Genomic DNA, 14,968 nt, shown 5'->3' with positions numbered 1-14,968 from the left:
TTGTCTCTGTGTATTCTTTTATTTCCAATTATTTTCCATTTTTCTCTATTATTTTCTTATCCCTTGCAACTCTACCAAAGGGACCTGGTTTTTTGTGGGAAACATTGGCCACATTCCCGGCATATAATACTTAAGTCAGGGCTTTCGATGTGCTCATCATTAGAGCAATGTTCATTGTACCCAATAGGAAAGTTTTTATCCCTCACACCCCCTTTGAACATCATTCCTTTTTGTGGCTGAGTAGTACTCCATGATATATATATATATATTGATATATCGCATTTTCTTTATCCACTCACGAATTGGTGGGCACTTAGGTTGATTCTGCATCTTTGCAATTGTGAATTGTGCTGGGAGAAACATTTGAGTGCAGGTGGCTTTCTTATAAAATGACTTGTTTTGGGTACATACCCAGCAGTGGGATTGTTGGATCAATGGTAGGTCCACATTTATTTCTTTGAGGAATCTCCATACTGTTTTCCATAGAGGTTGTACTAATTTGAAGTTCTACCAACAGTGTATAAGTGTTCCTTTCTCTCTGCATCCATGCCAGCATCTATTGTTTTTTGACTTTTTAATAATGGTCATTCTGATAGTGGTAAGGTGGTATCTCATTTTGGTTTTAATTTGAATTTCCCTGGAGATTAGTGATGTTGAGCATTTTTTCACATTTGTAGGTCATTTCTCTATCTTCTTTTGAAAAACCTCCGTTCATGTTTTTTGCCCACTTTTTGATGGGATTGTTTGTTTGTTTCTTGCTGATTTGTATGAATTCTTTATATATTCTGGATATTAGTTCTTTGTCAAATGTATAGTTTGTAAATATTTTCTCCCATTCTGTAGGTTATCTAGTCACTCTGTTGGTTATTTCCTTTGCTGTGCAGAAGCCTTTTAATTTAATCAAATCCCATTTATTTAATATAATTAAGTCCCATTTATTTTTGTTGCTCCTGTATTTGCCTTTGGGGTCTTGGTCATAAATTCTTTGCCTAGTCCAATGTCTAGAAGAGTTTTTTCTACATTTTCTTCTAGAATTTTTAGGGGGTCATGCCTTACATTTAAGTCATTTATTCATCTTGAATTAATTTTTGCATATGGCAAGAGATAGAGATCCTGTTTCCTTCTTTCGCATGTGGCTATCCAGTTTTTCCAGCAACATTTATGGAATAGGGCTTCCTTTCCCCAGTGTATGTTGTTATCTGTTTTGTTGAAGATCGCTTGGTTGTAGGTAGATGGTTTTATTTCTGGGCTCTCTATTCTGTTCCATTGGTCTATGTGTCTATTTTTGTGCCAGTACCATACTATTTTGATTACAATAGTTTTGTAACGTAAGTCAAAATTAGGAAGTGTGATGCCTGTAATTTTGTTTTTCTTTCTCAAGATTGTTTTGGTTATTTAGGGTCTTTTGTGGCTTCTTATGAAGTTTGGATTTTTTTTATTTCTATAAAAAATACCATTGAAATTTTGGTACAAATTGCATGGAATTTTAGATCACTTTGGGTGGTCTGTACATTTAAAGAATATTATTAATAATTTTCCAATTAATGAACACAGGATATATTTTTACTTGTTTTTGTTTTCTTTTATTTCTTTCACCTATGTTTTGTAGTTCTTAGTATGCAAGTCTTTCACCTCCTTAATTAAGTTTATTCTTACATATTTTATTATTTTACATGCTATTATAAATGGGATTGTTTTCCTGATTTCCTTTCAGATAGTTCACAGTTAGTATATAGAAATATAACTGATTTTTGTATGTTGATTTTGTTTCTAGCTACTTTTCTGAATTCACTAATTCTTACAGTTTTTCTGTGGAGTTTTTAGGGTTTTTTATATATAAAATCATGTCATCTACAAACAGGGACAATTTTACTTCTCTGACCTGGATGCTTTTTATTTCTTTTTCTTGTGTAATTATTTTGGCCAGGACTTCTAGCATTGTGTTAGGTAAAAGTTGTGAGAGTGGGTATCTTTGACTTATAAATGATATTTGAGGAAAAACTATTAACCATTAAGCCTGATGTTAGCTGTGGGCTTTTCATATATGGCCTTTATTGTGTTGAAGTACATTCTCTCTATTAGTAGTTAGTTGAGAGTTTTTTTTTTTTTTTTTTTTGAGACAGAGTCTCGCTTTGTTGCCCGGGCTAGCGTGAGTGCTGTGGTGTCAGCCTACCTCACAGCAACCTCAAACTCCTGGGCTCAAGCAATCCTTCTGTCTCAGCCTCCCGAGTAGCTGGGACTACAGGCATGCACCACCATGCCCGGCTAATTTTTTCTATATATATATATTTTTAGTTGTCCAGATCATTTCTTTCTATTTTTTAGTAGAGACAGGATCTCGCTCTTGCTCAGGCTGATCTTGAACTCCCGACCTTGAGCGATCCACCTGCCTCGGCCTCCCAGAGTGCTAGGATTACAGGCTTGAGCCACGGCACCTGGCCTGTTGAGAGTTTTTAACATAAAAGGATGCTGAATTTCATTAAACAATTTTATGCATCTATTGAGATTATCATGTGGTTTTTATTCTTTATTCTATTAATGTGATATATTACATTAATTGGTTTTCATATGTTGAACCATTTTTGCATCCCAGAGATAAACCTCACTGGGTCATGGTGTATGACCATTGTAATATGGTGTGAATTTCATTTGTTAGTATTTTGTTGAGGATTTTTGCATCTGTGTTCACTAGGGATATGGCCTGTAGTTTTCTTGTCTTGTGGTATCTTTGTCTTATTTTGGTATCATGGTAATGCTGGCCTTGTAAAATGAGTTTGGATGTTTCCCTCCTATTTGCTTCTTTGGAGGAGATTGAGAGACATTGGCATTAATTCTGCTTTGGATATTTGGTAGAATTCACCAGTGAAGCCATCTGGCCCTGTGATTTTTTTGTTGTTGGAAGGTTTTTGATTAATTATTCAATATCCCCACTGGTTATTGATCTGTTCAGCTTTTCTATTTTTTCATGACTCACTCTTGATGGGTCATATGTTTATAGAAATTTATCTATTTCTTCTAGGTTATCTAATTTATTGGCATATAGTTGCTCATACTAGTCTCTTATAATCCTTTTTTTATTTCTGTGGCATCCTTTGTAATGTCTTATCTTTTGTTTTTGATTTTATTTTTATTTGAGTCTTCCCTCTCTTTTTTTCTTAATCTGGCTAACAGTTTGTCTATTTTGTTTATCCTTTCAAAAAACCAACCATTAGGTTTTTTTTTTTTTGAGACAGGGTCTTGCTCTATTGGGGCTAGAGTGCTGTGGAGTCATCATAGCTCACTGCAGCCTCAAAGTCCTGGGCTCCAGGTATCCCCCATCTAAGCCTCTGGGACCACAGGCACATGCCACCTGCTAATTTTTCTATTTTTTTATAGAGATGGCCTCTTGCTTGTGCTCTGGCTGATCTCTAACTCCTGGCCTTCAGCAATCCTCCTGCCTAAGCTTCTCAAAGTACTAGGATTATAGGCATGAGCCATCATGCTTGGCCTAATCCTTAGTTTTGCTGATTTTTAAAAATTGTTTTTGTATTATCTATTTCATTTATTTCTGCTCTAATCTTTATTATTTCATTTTTTCTGCTCACTTTGAGTTTAGTTTGTTTTTCTTTTTCCCATTCCTTGTGGTGTAAATTTAGGCTATTTATTTGTAATCTTTCTTCTTTTTTTCATGTAGGCATTTATTGGTACAAACTTCCCTCTTAGTGATTTTGCTGCACCTCATAAGTTTTGGTATGTTGTGTTTTCATTTTTCATTTGTCTCAAGATATTTCCTAACTTCTCTTTTGATTTATTCTTTGACCATTGGTTGCTCAAAGTGTGTTGTTTAATATCCACATATTTGTAAATTTTCTAGTTTTCTTTCTGCTATTGGTTTCTAGTTTTATTCCATTGTAATCAGAAAAGGTACTTAGTATGATTTCAGTCTTGAATTGTGAAGATTTGTTTTGTTACCTAACACATAACATGTGATCTATCCTGGAGAATGTTCTGTGTACACTTGAGAAGAATGCATATTTTGTTACTGTTGGGTGGAATAGTCTGTCTGATAGTTTTGTTTGGTTGTGCTTACCTTTAAACAGTTAGGAAGTAGTAATATTTCCGTGTGCTCAGAAAAAGAAGAGAACTTAAAATATTGCTGAACACTAGTAATGTTTACCACATCTATGAAGTTTCTACAAATGAATATGCCTTGCTTGAGTTTTGTTGTGTTTATTCGCTCCGTGGATTGGTGTGTTTCTTCACCAACACTTCACAAATTCCCAGCCAATACTTTTTGAATTTTGCCTTTGCTTAATTCTCTCTTCCTTTCTGTCTCTCTGTGACTCTGTCTCCCTCTTTTCCTTGCCATATTTCGACTTAACTTCTTAATCTATTTTATGTCTCTGTTCTCTCTTTTGTATTTTTCATCCTTTTGTTTCTCTTTACATCATTCCAGATAATTTCTTCTGACTTATTATTCACCTCAGTAATTTTTTTTTTTTGAGTCAGGGTCTTGCTCTCTCACCCCTGCCAGATTGCAGTGGCCTCATCACAGCTCACTGCAACGTTAAACTCCTGAGCTCAAGCGATCCTGCTGCCTCAGCCTCCTGGGTAGCTGAGACTATAGGTGTGTGCCACCATGCCCAGCTAATTTTCTATTTTTTTACAGAGACAGGGTCTTGCTCTTGCTCAGGCTGGTCTTGAACTCCTGAGTGCAAGTGATCCTCCTTCCTTGCCCTCCCACAGTGCCAGGATTACCTCAATATCAGACTTTTAAAAAAAACTGTGAGTAAGCCTCTCGGGATGTCTCCCTTTTTACTATTTCTTTAACCTCCTTCTCACTTATTTTTATTTTCTTCCTGGAATGGACCTACCATTCTATGGTAGGTCCATTCCATAGGTTCTATGGACTGAACTGTGTCTTCCTCCAAATTCATATATTGAAGCCCTCATTCCAGTGTGACTGTATTTACAGATAGGGTAGGAGGTATAATAATTAAGGTTAAGTGAGATCGTAAGGGTGGAACCTAGATCTGATTGAACTTGTGGCCTTATCAAAGAGGAAGAAAGAGAGAGATCTCTCTTTCTCTCTCCCCATGTGCATATAGCAAGGAAAGGCCACATGATCATGCAATGAACTGGAGGCTGCCTAGAAGCCAAAAGAAGCAGCCTGGGAATGCAATCTGTCTTGCCAGCGCCGTGATCTTGGGCCTCCCAGCCTCCATGACTCTGAGAAAATAAATTTCTCTTGTTTAAGCTATCCAGTCTATGGTATTATGTTATGGCAGTCCCAGCAGACTTATATACCAGGGTACTTTTCCAGTTTAGCATCTTCCCAGATGTTTCCCTCTTTTTTTTTTTTTTATTTCAGCATATTATGGGGTACAGATGTTTAGGTTGCGTGTGTTGCCCTTGGTTCCACCACCCCCAAAATTTCCCTCTTTTGATGCACCATTTCTGTTTTTCTGCATGGAAGCACAAGAGCCCAGGTCTAAACCTGAGGAATGTGAGTAGGTATCCCAGGGACCAAAGTCTTGATTAGATTCCCCCCAAAATCTCATTTTGCTTACTGCAATCTAAAACTAATGGAGATGATTCTAGGGCCTTGGGAAACTCACTGCTTTGTTTCTGATAGGAAAGCAGGAACCTAGGCTACTGACTAAGAAAGTGATATGATAAGAGAGAGGTGGTCTAGGTCTCAGTTCCAGGCAAGACCAAGGCAGCAGTATTGCTCTCCCAGTCAGGAGTCTGCTTTGGATGAAGCAATCGAGGTAGGCATATAAATCTCCAGCCCGTCCATTCTGGTGCTCTGGAGGGAGCCCTTGGATTAGCTTTATATTGTAGTGTAACAAATTACCTCCAAAGTTGGTAGCTTAAAAAAACAAACCTTTAGTACCTCACGGTTTCTGTGGGTCAGGAGTCTGGCATGGCTTGACTGGGTCCTCTAGCTCAGGGACTCTCACAAGGCTGCAGCCAACTTAAGGTTCAACTCGGGGTGGATCCCACCCAAACTCATTCACATGGTTATTAGCAGGATTTAGGCCTCCATGCGCTGTTGAATTGTTCCTTGCTGGCTTTGGCTAGAGGCTTCTTGCAGTTCTTTGCCATGCTGGTCTCTTCATGAACGGAGCTCACAGTGTGGCAGCTGGCTTCATCGGAGCAAGCAACTGAGAGAGCAAGTAGGACAACAAAAGAGAAGGCAGAATATTCTTGAAACCAAATCTCTTAAGTGACATCTCATTGCTTTTGCCAAATTCAATTTGTTAGATTCAAGTTACTAGGTCCAGCCCATACTCAAGGTGGAGATTACACAGGGGCATGAATACCTGGAGGCAGGAATAACTGGGACATTTTAGAGGCTGCTTTACCACTGTCCATTTGTTCCTAAGCTAGATGAGAGTGATCCCCATGGGACAGAGGAGGAGAGAGAGGACTCCTGTGCTGGCCTCACAGGCTGTGAGCTGTGACTGAGATGGGGAAGCTGGACTCCTCTCAGTCTGGGGCACATTTGCTGGGAAGGCAGCATGCAGAGTTCTCTGAAGGCCTGTACTCAGCGATGTGCCCGGACCTAGTCCTACTGAAAATAATTGCGGGGTCTTGCCAATTCCATGTTCAACGATGCCAAGTTGGTGGCTTAAAATTGGCCATAGTAGGAATATTTACATCACAGAAATCAACAAATGATATATACTGGGGAATTTTTACCCTTCTCCCCCACAGAGAGCTAATTTTAAAATATTACCAATATACCACTGCTTGGTTTCCTAAAACCTGTCCCATGTCATGTGTTCTGTGTCTGTGTCTCTCTTGCAGATTTGGAGCTAAGGCTGAGGAATGGAGGCCACCGCTGTGAGGGGAAAGTGGAGATGAAGCTCCGAGGAAGTTGGAGGGGCATAAGTAATTACCAATGGCAGTTGAAGAACGTGGCTGTGCTGTGCAGACAGTTGGGATGTGGAGCTGCCGCTGAAGCTGCCAGAGGGGAGCGTTTTGAATCAGGAGTTGGACTCATTTGGCCTCTATATTTTTCATGCCAGGGAATGGAGCCAAATATCAATCACTGTAAACTCTCTCGTTCTCAAAACTTTCGTGCCATTTTCCGTGGTTGGAGTGCTGGGGTGATCTGCTCAGGTAAGGCATGTCTTGTCTGGCGGGGTCCCCAGCAGGAGCAGCCTCAGTCTCAGTCCCAGAATAACTGGGAATATAGGATCATAGTCTTTTGAGCACACTTGAGACCCCAGTCACAGAGCGAGTCCCAGAGCAGTGGGGCTCAAGGGAGCGTAAATGCTTCAAACCTGTGAGTCCCAGGACTCTTCAGATCTCTGTGGTGTGTCTTAGAAGGGAAGGAGATTGGGTCAAAAGAGACTGATCAGGAAGCCAGCAGATCTGTGTGCTAAAAGCTGCTCTACAGCTATCTAGTCTAAGACATTGAAACCTCCCTGGGTCTGTTTTCTCAGGTGTCAAAAGAAGATCCAGGCCTCGGTTTCCCCTAGTGTACCTTGTAAGCATGAGGATGTATGTCTTATGTTCAGTTCTGTTTTGGTGAACTGTTAGCCTCTATTCACAGTCCTGAAATAGGGCTTGATCAGGGCTTGAATATTTGGAAGCTTGGACCTGGAGAGAGGTCCAGTCTCTGAGAACCCAGAAGGGGGTTGTTAAAATGCATTTTGGGGTAAGTAATTTTTAAACTTACTTACTCAGAAGAATACAGGACATCCCTCAAACCCCAGTCATGCCATGAAACTCTTGTTTGCCTGCAATTTCTAGAGTCAAAGACAAAGAGTCCTATCTGGGGCCCTGTTCCAGGAACCAACCCAAAGACATTCGTCTTCTTTGACTCCATAGGTCTGAGCCCTGGGAGGAGGATTTATACCCTTGCCTGGGATGAGCCCCTGGCCCCTTCCCCAGTGCTTCAGCTAAAGGAACATCTATGTCTCTTCCAGGCTGTCTTACACAGAGTAGCCAGTCTGGCTTTGTAGGTGTTGGTGGTGGTAGGTCCTCAGATTTTACATTTTAGAAGTTATTAGTGAAGTCAGGGTATAATGAACAGTGTTTCATTATACAGTCAAAATTAGTGTTTATTTTTTTGTTCCTTTGATTTCTCGTAACATTGGCCCTTTTGAGTTCCTATAGGTTTAGACGGAAGTAGATTAGGATGTGGGATTTAGTATCTCTTAGGAATTATGAAGCACTGATGCTGACATGCCTGCAGCTGCTGATAGAAAAGCCTCTGGAAATTTATATAAATTTCCATTTATATAAATAAATAAATACAAAAATAAAAAAGGAGCCGTGTAGTAGTCACTAGTGTAAATTCCAGCCACCTTGTTCCATTTACCTGGAGACTTTAGCCAATTCTCCTTCAATAAATACCTGGGAGGCATACTAAGGAGCTTGCTGCAGGTAAGTTCCTTAAGACTCTCATCCTCATGAACACCTTCTGTTGAGGAAAAAGATAAAAATCACCAAATGAAAAGGTGTTGTGCTTACTTCTGACTAGGACAGTGAATGAATTATTGAATCACTTGAAATTCATGTTTTCTTTCCATCATGATTTTAGAGATTTGAGTACCACAAGTACATCATTAATTTTGTGAGAGTTTTGCTGTTTACATCCCAGAGCTTAAAGTTTTTAGGTGGTGTGTTGGGTCATCATCTTATAATTGGTTCTCATTACAGAGTTCTTAAATGATGCTGCCTAACAATAAATCTGAAAAACAATTTTTCTAAATTGGAAAAATATTCATTTTTCAAGTATGTATATAATATTCATTGGAAAATATTAACAAAATACTGAAAATTATAAACAATAAGATAAAAACAATGTGTAATTAGCCACAATACCAGTCATAAGATATAATCATGGTTAATATTTTATACATATTTGTGTGTACAATATATATTACATTATACAAAGATTTCTAAGGGTGCCACTCATCCTGAGAAAGATGTCAAAGAAAAACGTAAAAATTATTTTTAAGAACCAAATATGGATGGGCACACTTGAAACTCGGACTTGCGGGGGAGTGGGGAGACAAGGGCAACATACATAACCTAAACATCTGTACCCCCATAATATGCTGAAAAAAAAAAAAAGAACCAAATATGGAATTTCATGTTTTAGGACTTTCTGATGCAAGGAACAGAAACAAAATTAAACAATTAAAATTAGTTTAAGAGAATTATCAGTGTGGATTCAGAGCCTTTGTAGATATTCTGGATATAAGGGGTTACCTGAATGTGGGAGGAGCTGGGGGAGAGAAAGACAGAGGCCAGAGAATAAGAGAAATGTTACTCAAATGTCAGCCTAAAGCGGCAGAGTGGGGACAAAGCTGTCCTTCATGAGGAAGGCTGAGTGTTATGATCACGCAGTGAGAACTCGTAGAGAGGTCCTCAGTAGGCACCGTGGTGTGCAAGATGCTCGTCTGTGGCAGCTGACATGTCCATGGAACTGCTGTGTTGGCGGAAGCTGCAGCGGCTGTGGAAAACACCTTTCCTATCTGCCACTGCATCTGACCACCATGACATTCTGAGAAGAACGGCCAGTATTTAACTTTCAGGTCTCATTTAAAATCTTACATGAATTTCTCTATACCACACAGAGAAGGATCCTTGAGAAGTAGTCCCCAGGCTTAGAAGGGACTTAGAAGGTGGTAGTGGGGCCAAGTTGGCAAAAATCAGTACAGAACAATCTATCCCTTTGTCATCTCAGCATCCAAATCTACTTCTTTTAGTTGTATTTAACTTCCCCAAAGACAATAGTATCAGTATCGCAAAAGTGTGACCCTCTGAGGGCCAAATCTATCTGATGCTTCTCTGAGATTGCTGCTCATTATGTCCATTTTTGTCTTTGGTGGTTAAGTACCTCGTCTTTACCCTTGATAATCCAGGATCTCATAATTTTCACTGAGGTCAAGGAGGCAATTTTGGTCACAACATCCTTCAGCTGTCATTGCTGGCCTGTGGGAGCGCAGTCATTGTAGTTAAAGGGTGGGTGAGCAGGCACACATAGTAAATCTACTCTAGAATTTCTACCTCTCTAAGCCTTTGGATAGCTTCCTTTATAGAATTCCAAGGAAGTTCTTGCCTCTCAACTTTATTTAATGTGAACTGCTGTTACAACAACCATCCAGACAAATTTTTAGAGCCACTTCCATCAACTTGAGCTAACGTATTGAATCCAGATTTCTTGTTAGTGCACCAACATCAGTAAGTTTAGCCCAATCTCATGTTACAATCCTTTCACCTTAGTCTAATCCCTTTAGGATCAATCCTCATAATATTCCCCAGGTTACTGCTATCATAAATTGGCAAAATCTTGCAATTATTTTGGTGTGAATGATATTTCCTCAGGATCACCTTTTCCCTTGGTGCCTGCTAGGATTTAAATCTTGTTGTGTATCTAGAAGCAATAAGAATTGGTGGGAAGGGTCTACAGCCGTGCCGCCTTGAACGCGCCCGATCCTGTCTGACCTCGGAAGAATTGGTGGGAAGAGGTCTTGAGGATGAGCGTTGCCCTGCTGCAGAAGAGGTCAGTACAGGCTCCTTAGTTAAAGGAAGCTAATGTACTCATACAGGGAAGGAAGGGCTGACTGTACTGGCAAGAAAGGCTCAGTGGAATTTTGGGGTTCAGGGTCTTCAGCTTCATCAGAATCTAGCGGGATGCTCCATCTCAATTCTCAGTGCTCCCTTTTCAGGGCCCTATGCTCTACCACTCAACCTAGCTTTAACACGCAAGACCCTGAGAAGCTGTGAATTCAATTTGCATCAAAATTCAGCAGTCTGCTTGATCAGACTTTGGGTATGGTTTTTAGAAATCCTGACTGATTCTGTGGTTACAGGAGGTAGGGATTTTGTTCAAGGCAGTCATAAAAGCTTTTTGGTTCCTTACCTGGGCATTGACCTGGGAATTTAAAGTCTTGAGTTCATCATTACCTTTCTCCAGTTCTCTAGCACACTAAGAACCAATCAACCAACCTCATGATCATTATGCTATTTGATTTTTCTGTAATATTTTATTTCATCATATTTTATTACAAGACTTTGGTCACTCAAAGTCTTGGCTTCTATATGAAACTGACTCCATGTGAGCACGTATGATAATTTAAATAATTTGCTTTGCCACTGTGTGCTGTAGGCGGCCAATGCCATGGACTACCATTGTCTCACTCATTGTTGGGAATCAGGTCATTAATGCCTTTGAATCCTTGTGGATCAATGAACCAGTTCCAGATTTCACCCTTACGTTTTTTGCCTTAGTCTGTTTGGGTATCTTTAACAAAATACCATAAATTGGGTGGTTTATAAACAACAGAAATTTATTTCTCACAGTTATGGAGGCTGGAAGTCCAAGATCAGGGTGCCAGTGTGGTCAGGTTCTGGTGAGGACCATCTTCTGGGTTGCCGACTGCTGACTTCTTGCTGTGTCTTCACATGGCAGAAGGTGAGGCAGCTCTCTGGGGTCTCTTTTATAAGGGCACTAATCCCATTCATGAGGTGGAGCCATCTTGACCTAATCCCCTCCCAACAGCCCTCCCTTCTAACACCATCACTTGGGGATTAGGGTTCCACATATGGATGTTGCAGGGACACAACATTCAGATCGTAGCAGTTTAGCTTCCCCCCAAACCACTCGTGGTGCCAAGAACTGTGTCAGTATGACTTTGGTCAGGAAAATAGAGCCATTTACCAGTATTAAACAAACAAGGAGTTTAATAGAGAAATTAGGATATAACAAATGAGGGTGGAGCTGTGTGAATGAAGGTCTGGAAGGCCCCCCGCTGGAGGATTAGAGAAACCATCACTGTGACACAGCCTGAAGCAGTGGAGCAAGGCAGGGAATGGCTAACCACAGAGAAGTGTGAGGAACTCTCTTGGGAGCTTGCGGAGAGTTTGCAGAAGCTGCCGTGTCTGTGGAAGCCATTGTGTCAGTAGAAAACCCCGCATCCGTGGCAGCTGGTACATCTCACTGCAACATGTCTGACCACCACAATCTCCTGAGAATACTGGGGCTTTCTCTTTACCCTTGTCTTCCATATCTCACACGAACTCTTCTCAGTGGCAAACCCTAAACTGGAAAGGCATTCTGGGGATACTGACACATGTAGTTCCTTGGAAAGGTCAAGTAGACAACTCAGTCAAGTGCAGGGGGTTTCTAATTCATGTAACAGAAAACCTGCGAGTAGAACTGGTTTTAGGGATCTCAGACAATCAGTGGTCGTTGTGTCTCTTCCCTGCTTGTTCTCCATGGACAGTTTTGTCCACAGAGAGCAGTCCCTTCAGAAACACTTTTAGTAGGGAAGTTGCCAGAACATGAGGTAAAGTGATTCTGAGGTGTCAAAAACCAAAAAAGCACCCCGACCCCCTCAAACCCTCATGACTTTTAATCTCAGGATTCTTATTATATATGCTTTTTTTGTAGACTGTTTTCTTTCCACTTAGTGCATCAAATTTATTTTGGCATAAAGTTTTAAAATTTTATAACATTTTAAAATGGCTGCATATATTCAAAACTACAGAAGTAAAAATTAATTTAATGACTTCTCTGCTGAAGGTTGAAACAACTTTCATGTTCCCCGTAGCCTAGAAGTTAACAGCATAAATTCTGGAAGACAAACTGCCTAATTGCTTTCCAGATACGTGACCTTGGGAAAATTACTTGGCCTCTTTGTGCTACTGTTGGCACATTATGATAGGAAAATAATGGTTTTTCATTTTAGCTTGCAGCTTTTGATTTTTGGAGAGGACAAACAACTTTTTCAGATGCATATCATCCAATTAATATTTTTTTGCATAGATTATTTTTCTATTGATGGGCTCATTTTTTACTTAAGGTTAGTAAATTCTCAAAATATATCACATATATTAATCTTTTGATAGTCATATATTTCAGTTACCAGTTTGTAATTTTTCAAGTAATTTTACAATATTTTTCCTTTCCTGATATAGATGTGTTTAATTTTAATGTAATCAAATGTATTCATCTACTACTTTATGAGTTCTATTTTTTTTCTGAACATTTGGAAAATTCATACCCTGCTTTAATATTATAAAAATCATTCCAAGTTAACTAACCTTTTAATGACTTCATTGTGTCTGCTTTTTGTGTTGGAAAGCATTGGAACATTTAGTTGCAGCTTGGAGATCTGCAGTTTCAGTTGATCCTCTAGATGAGTATCAGTCATTTGTGACCTTAAGGGTGTCTTGATTTGGGTTAGGTGGGAGAACATAGACTCGCAGCAATAAGTGGTTGAAAAGCAAGAAAACATTTTTTTTGGGCATGTTGCTGAAGGCGTGGGCATTCTACTGCATTTTTCCATATTTCAATTGGATCTTTCTTAGCATCAAACAATGACTTTAAAATGTCATCTACTGAGAGCTCAATCAATTCCATCTGTAGTTCTTTAGATGCCTTGGTGATATCAACTAAGTGAGGCTGAAATGCTAATTTGAGTGTTGTCATGATTCCCAGTACCTTTCATTGTATTCTCCAATTAATAGGTCTATAACAGCTGCATATTTTTCCAAATGATTCACATATATCATCCTGCTCATCAATGACCTTTGCTAACTGGGGAAAATGTTCATCCGAAATTTCCTTTTGAAGAAGTGTTTTAAAAAAAGATAGTTTTTTTTTTGAAATGCTTGGATCATTTGCCACATATCATGTATGGACTTAGTTTTAGCTTGCAAAGAAATATTCACGTTGTTTTGATTTGACATATCACACAGAAATGCTGCATTCCTATATAAATCTTCTTTCGATAATTCACATTGCTGATTCTGTCCTTCATAAAATTTAACTATCTGTTCTCATAGAGATAAAATTTTGGCTAACACCTGTACCTGCGATAGCCAATGCACAATGATATGGCAAATCCACATGAATAGGTCATCTTTCAACTTTAGCATGGCATGAAATTGACCATGCCATGTTGCATTTGCACGAATATAGTTAACAATACTTATAACTTGTTGCAAAGTGTCACTTAAAATAGTAGGTTTAGTACAAAGATTTTGCTGATACAAAATACAAGGAAAAGAAATGAGAGCATCTGGGTCTGTCAATGCATTTTTTTTTTTTTTTTTTTGAGACAGAGAATTGCTCTGCTGCCCCAGCTAGAGTGCAGTGGTGTCATCACAGCTCAGTGAAGCCTTCAACTCCTAGGCTGAAGTGATTCTCCTGCCTCAGCCTCTAGAGTAGCTGGGACCAGAGGTGCCACCACCACGCCTGGCTAATTTTTCTATTATTAGTAGAGACAGGGTATTGCTCTTGCTCGGGCTGGTCTGGAATTCCTGAGCTCAAGCAATCCTCCTGCCTTGGCCTCCCAGAATGCTAGGATTGCAGGCATGAGCCACTGCACCCGGCCTCTCTGACCTTTTAATGGGTTTAAAATTTTCCTCATCTTTCCTATTAGTGGTCAAGCCTATCCTCTAATTCTTTAATTCCTTTGGTGTCATTTCTACTCTTTCCTGTTATTTGTAGTAGATTTTAATTCTGTTAGAACATTGTTTCTGACACTTTTCAGTCCTATATGTCTCAAAGTATGCAAACTTACGCAATCACAGTGCTTGACCAGAAAGAACTCTAATACATGCATAAGTAATAATGAGCATGCTCAGAAACCAGGGAATTGTACTTTATGACATTTGAAAACATTTTTCATTGTTACTTTTCATTCTCTTCAAAATATGTTCTTTGGATGATTAAATTATCAATCTTTTTTTTTTTTTCGCCCTCCTTTAGTTTTAAAATTTCCATGGCCCAGGCAAAGAATTTATGAGTAAGACCCCCAAAACAAATACAGAACAACAAAAATAAATACATGGGACTTAATTAAACTAACAACTTTCTGCACAGCAAAGGAAATAATCAACAGAGTAAATAGACAACCTACAGAATGGGAGAAAATATTCACAAACTATACATCTGACAAAGGGCTAGTATCCAGAATCTACAAAGAACTTAAACAAATTGGCAAGAAAAAAACAA

At 39.3% G+C, this 14,968-nt stretch overlaps 1 protein-coding gene across 1 annotated transcript in view; it reads left to right on the top strand.

Annotated features, from left to right (window-relative positions):
• Window positions 1-14,968, top strand: part of LOC105805022 (antigen WC1.1-like) — a 51,051-nt gene that overhangs the window by 5,617 nt on the left and 30,466 nt on the right. The window contains exon 2 of the mRNA XM_012637802.1: window positions 6,793-6,876. Within this exon, the coding sequence (XP_012493256.1) occupies window positions 6,793-6,876 (84 nt within the window). The remainder of the gene's footprint in view (window positions 1-6,792; window positions 6,877-14,968) is intronic.

The sequence above is a fragment of the Propithecus coquereli genome, unplaced genomic scaffold (genome assembly GCF_000956105.1).
Source record: "Propithecus coquereli isolate 6110/MARCELLA unplaced genomic scaffold, Pcoq_1.0 Scaffold124, whole genome shotgun sequence".
Classification (NCBI taxonomy): Eukaryota; Metazoa; Chordata; class Mammalia; order Primates; family Indriidae; genus Propithecus; species Propithecus coquereli.
This window is presented reverse-complemented; position numbering and strand designations above follow the sequence as displayed.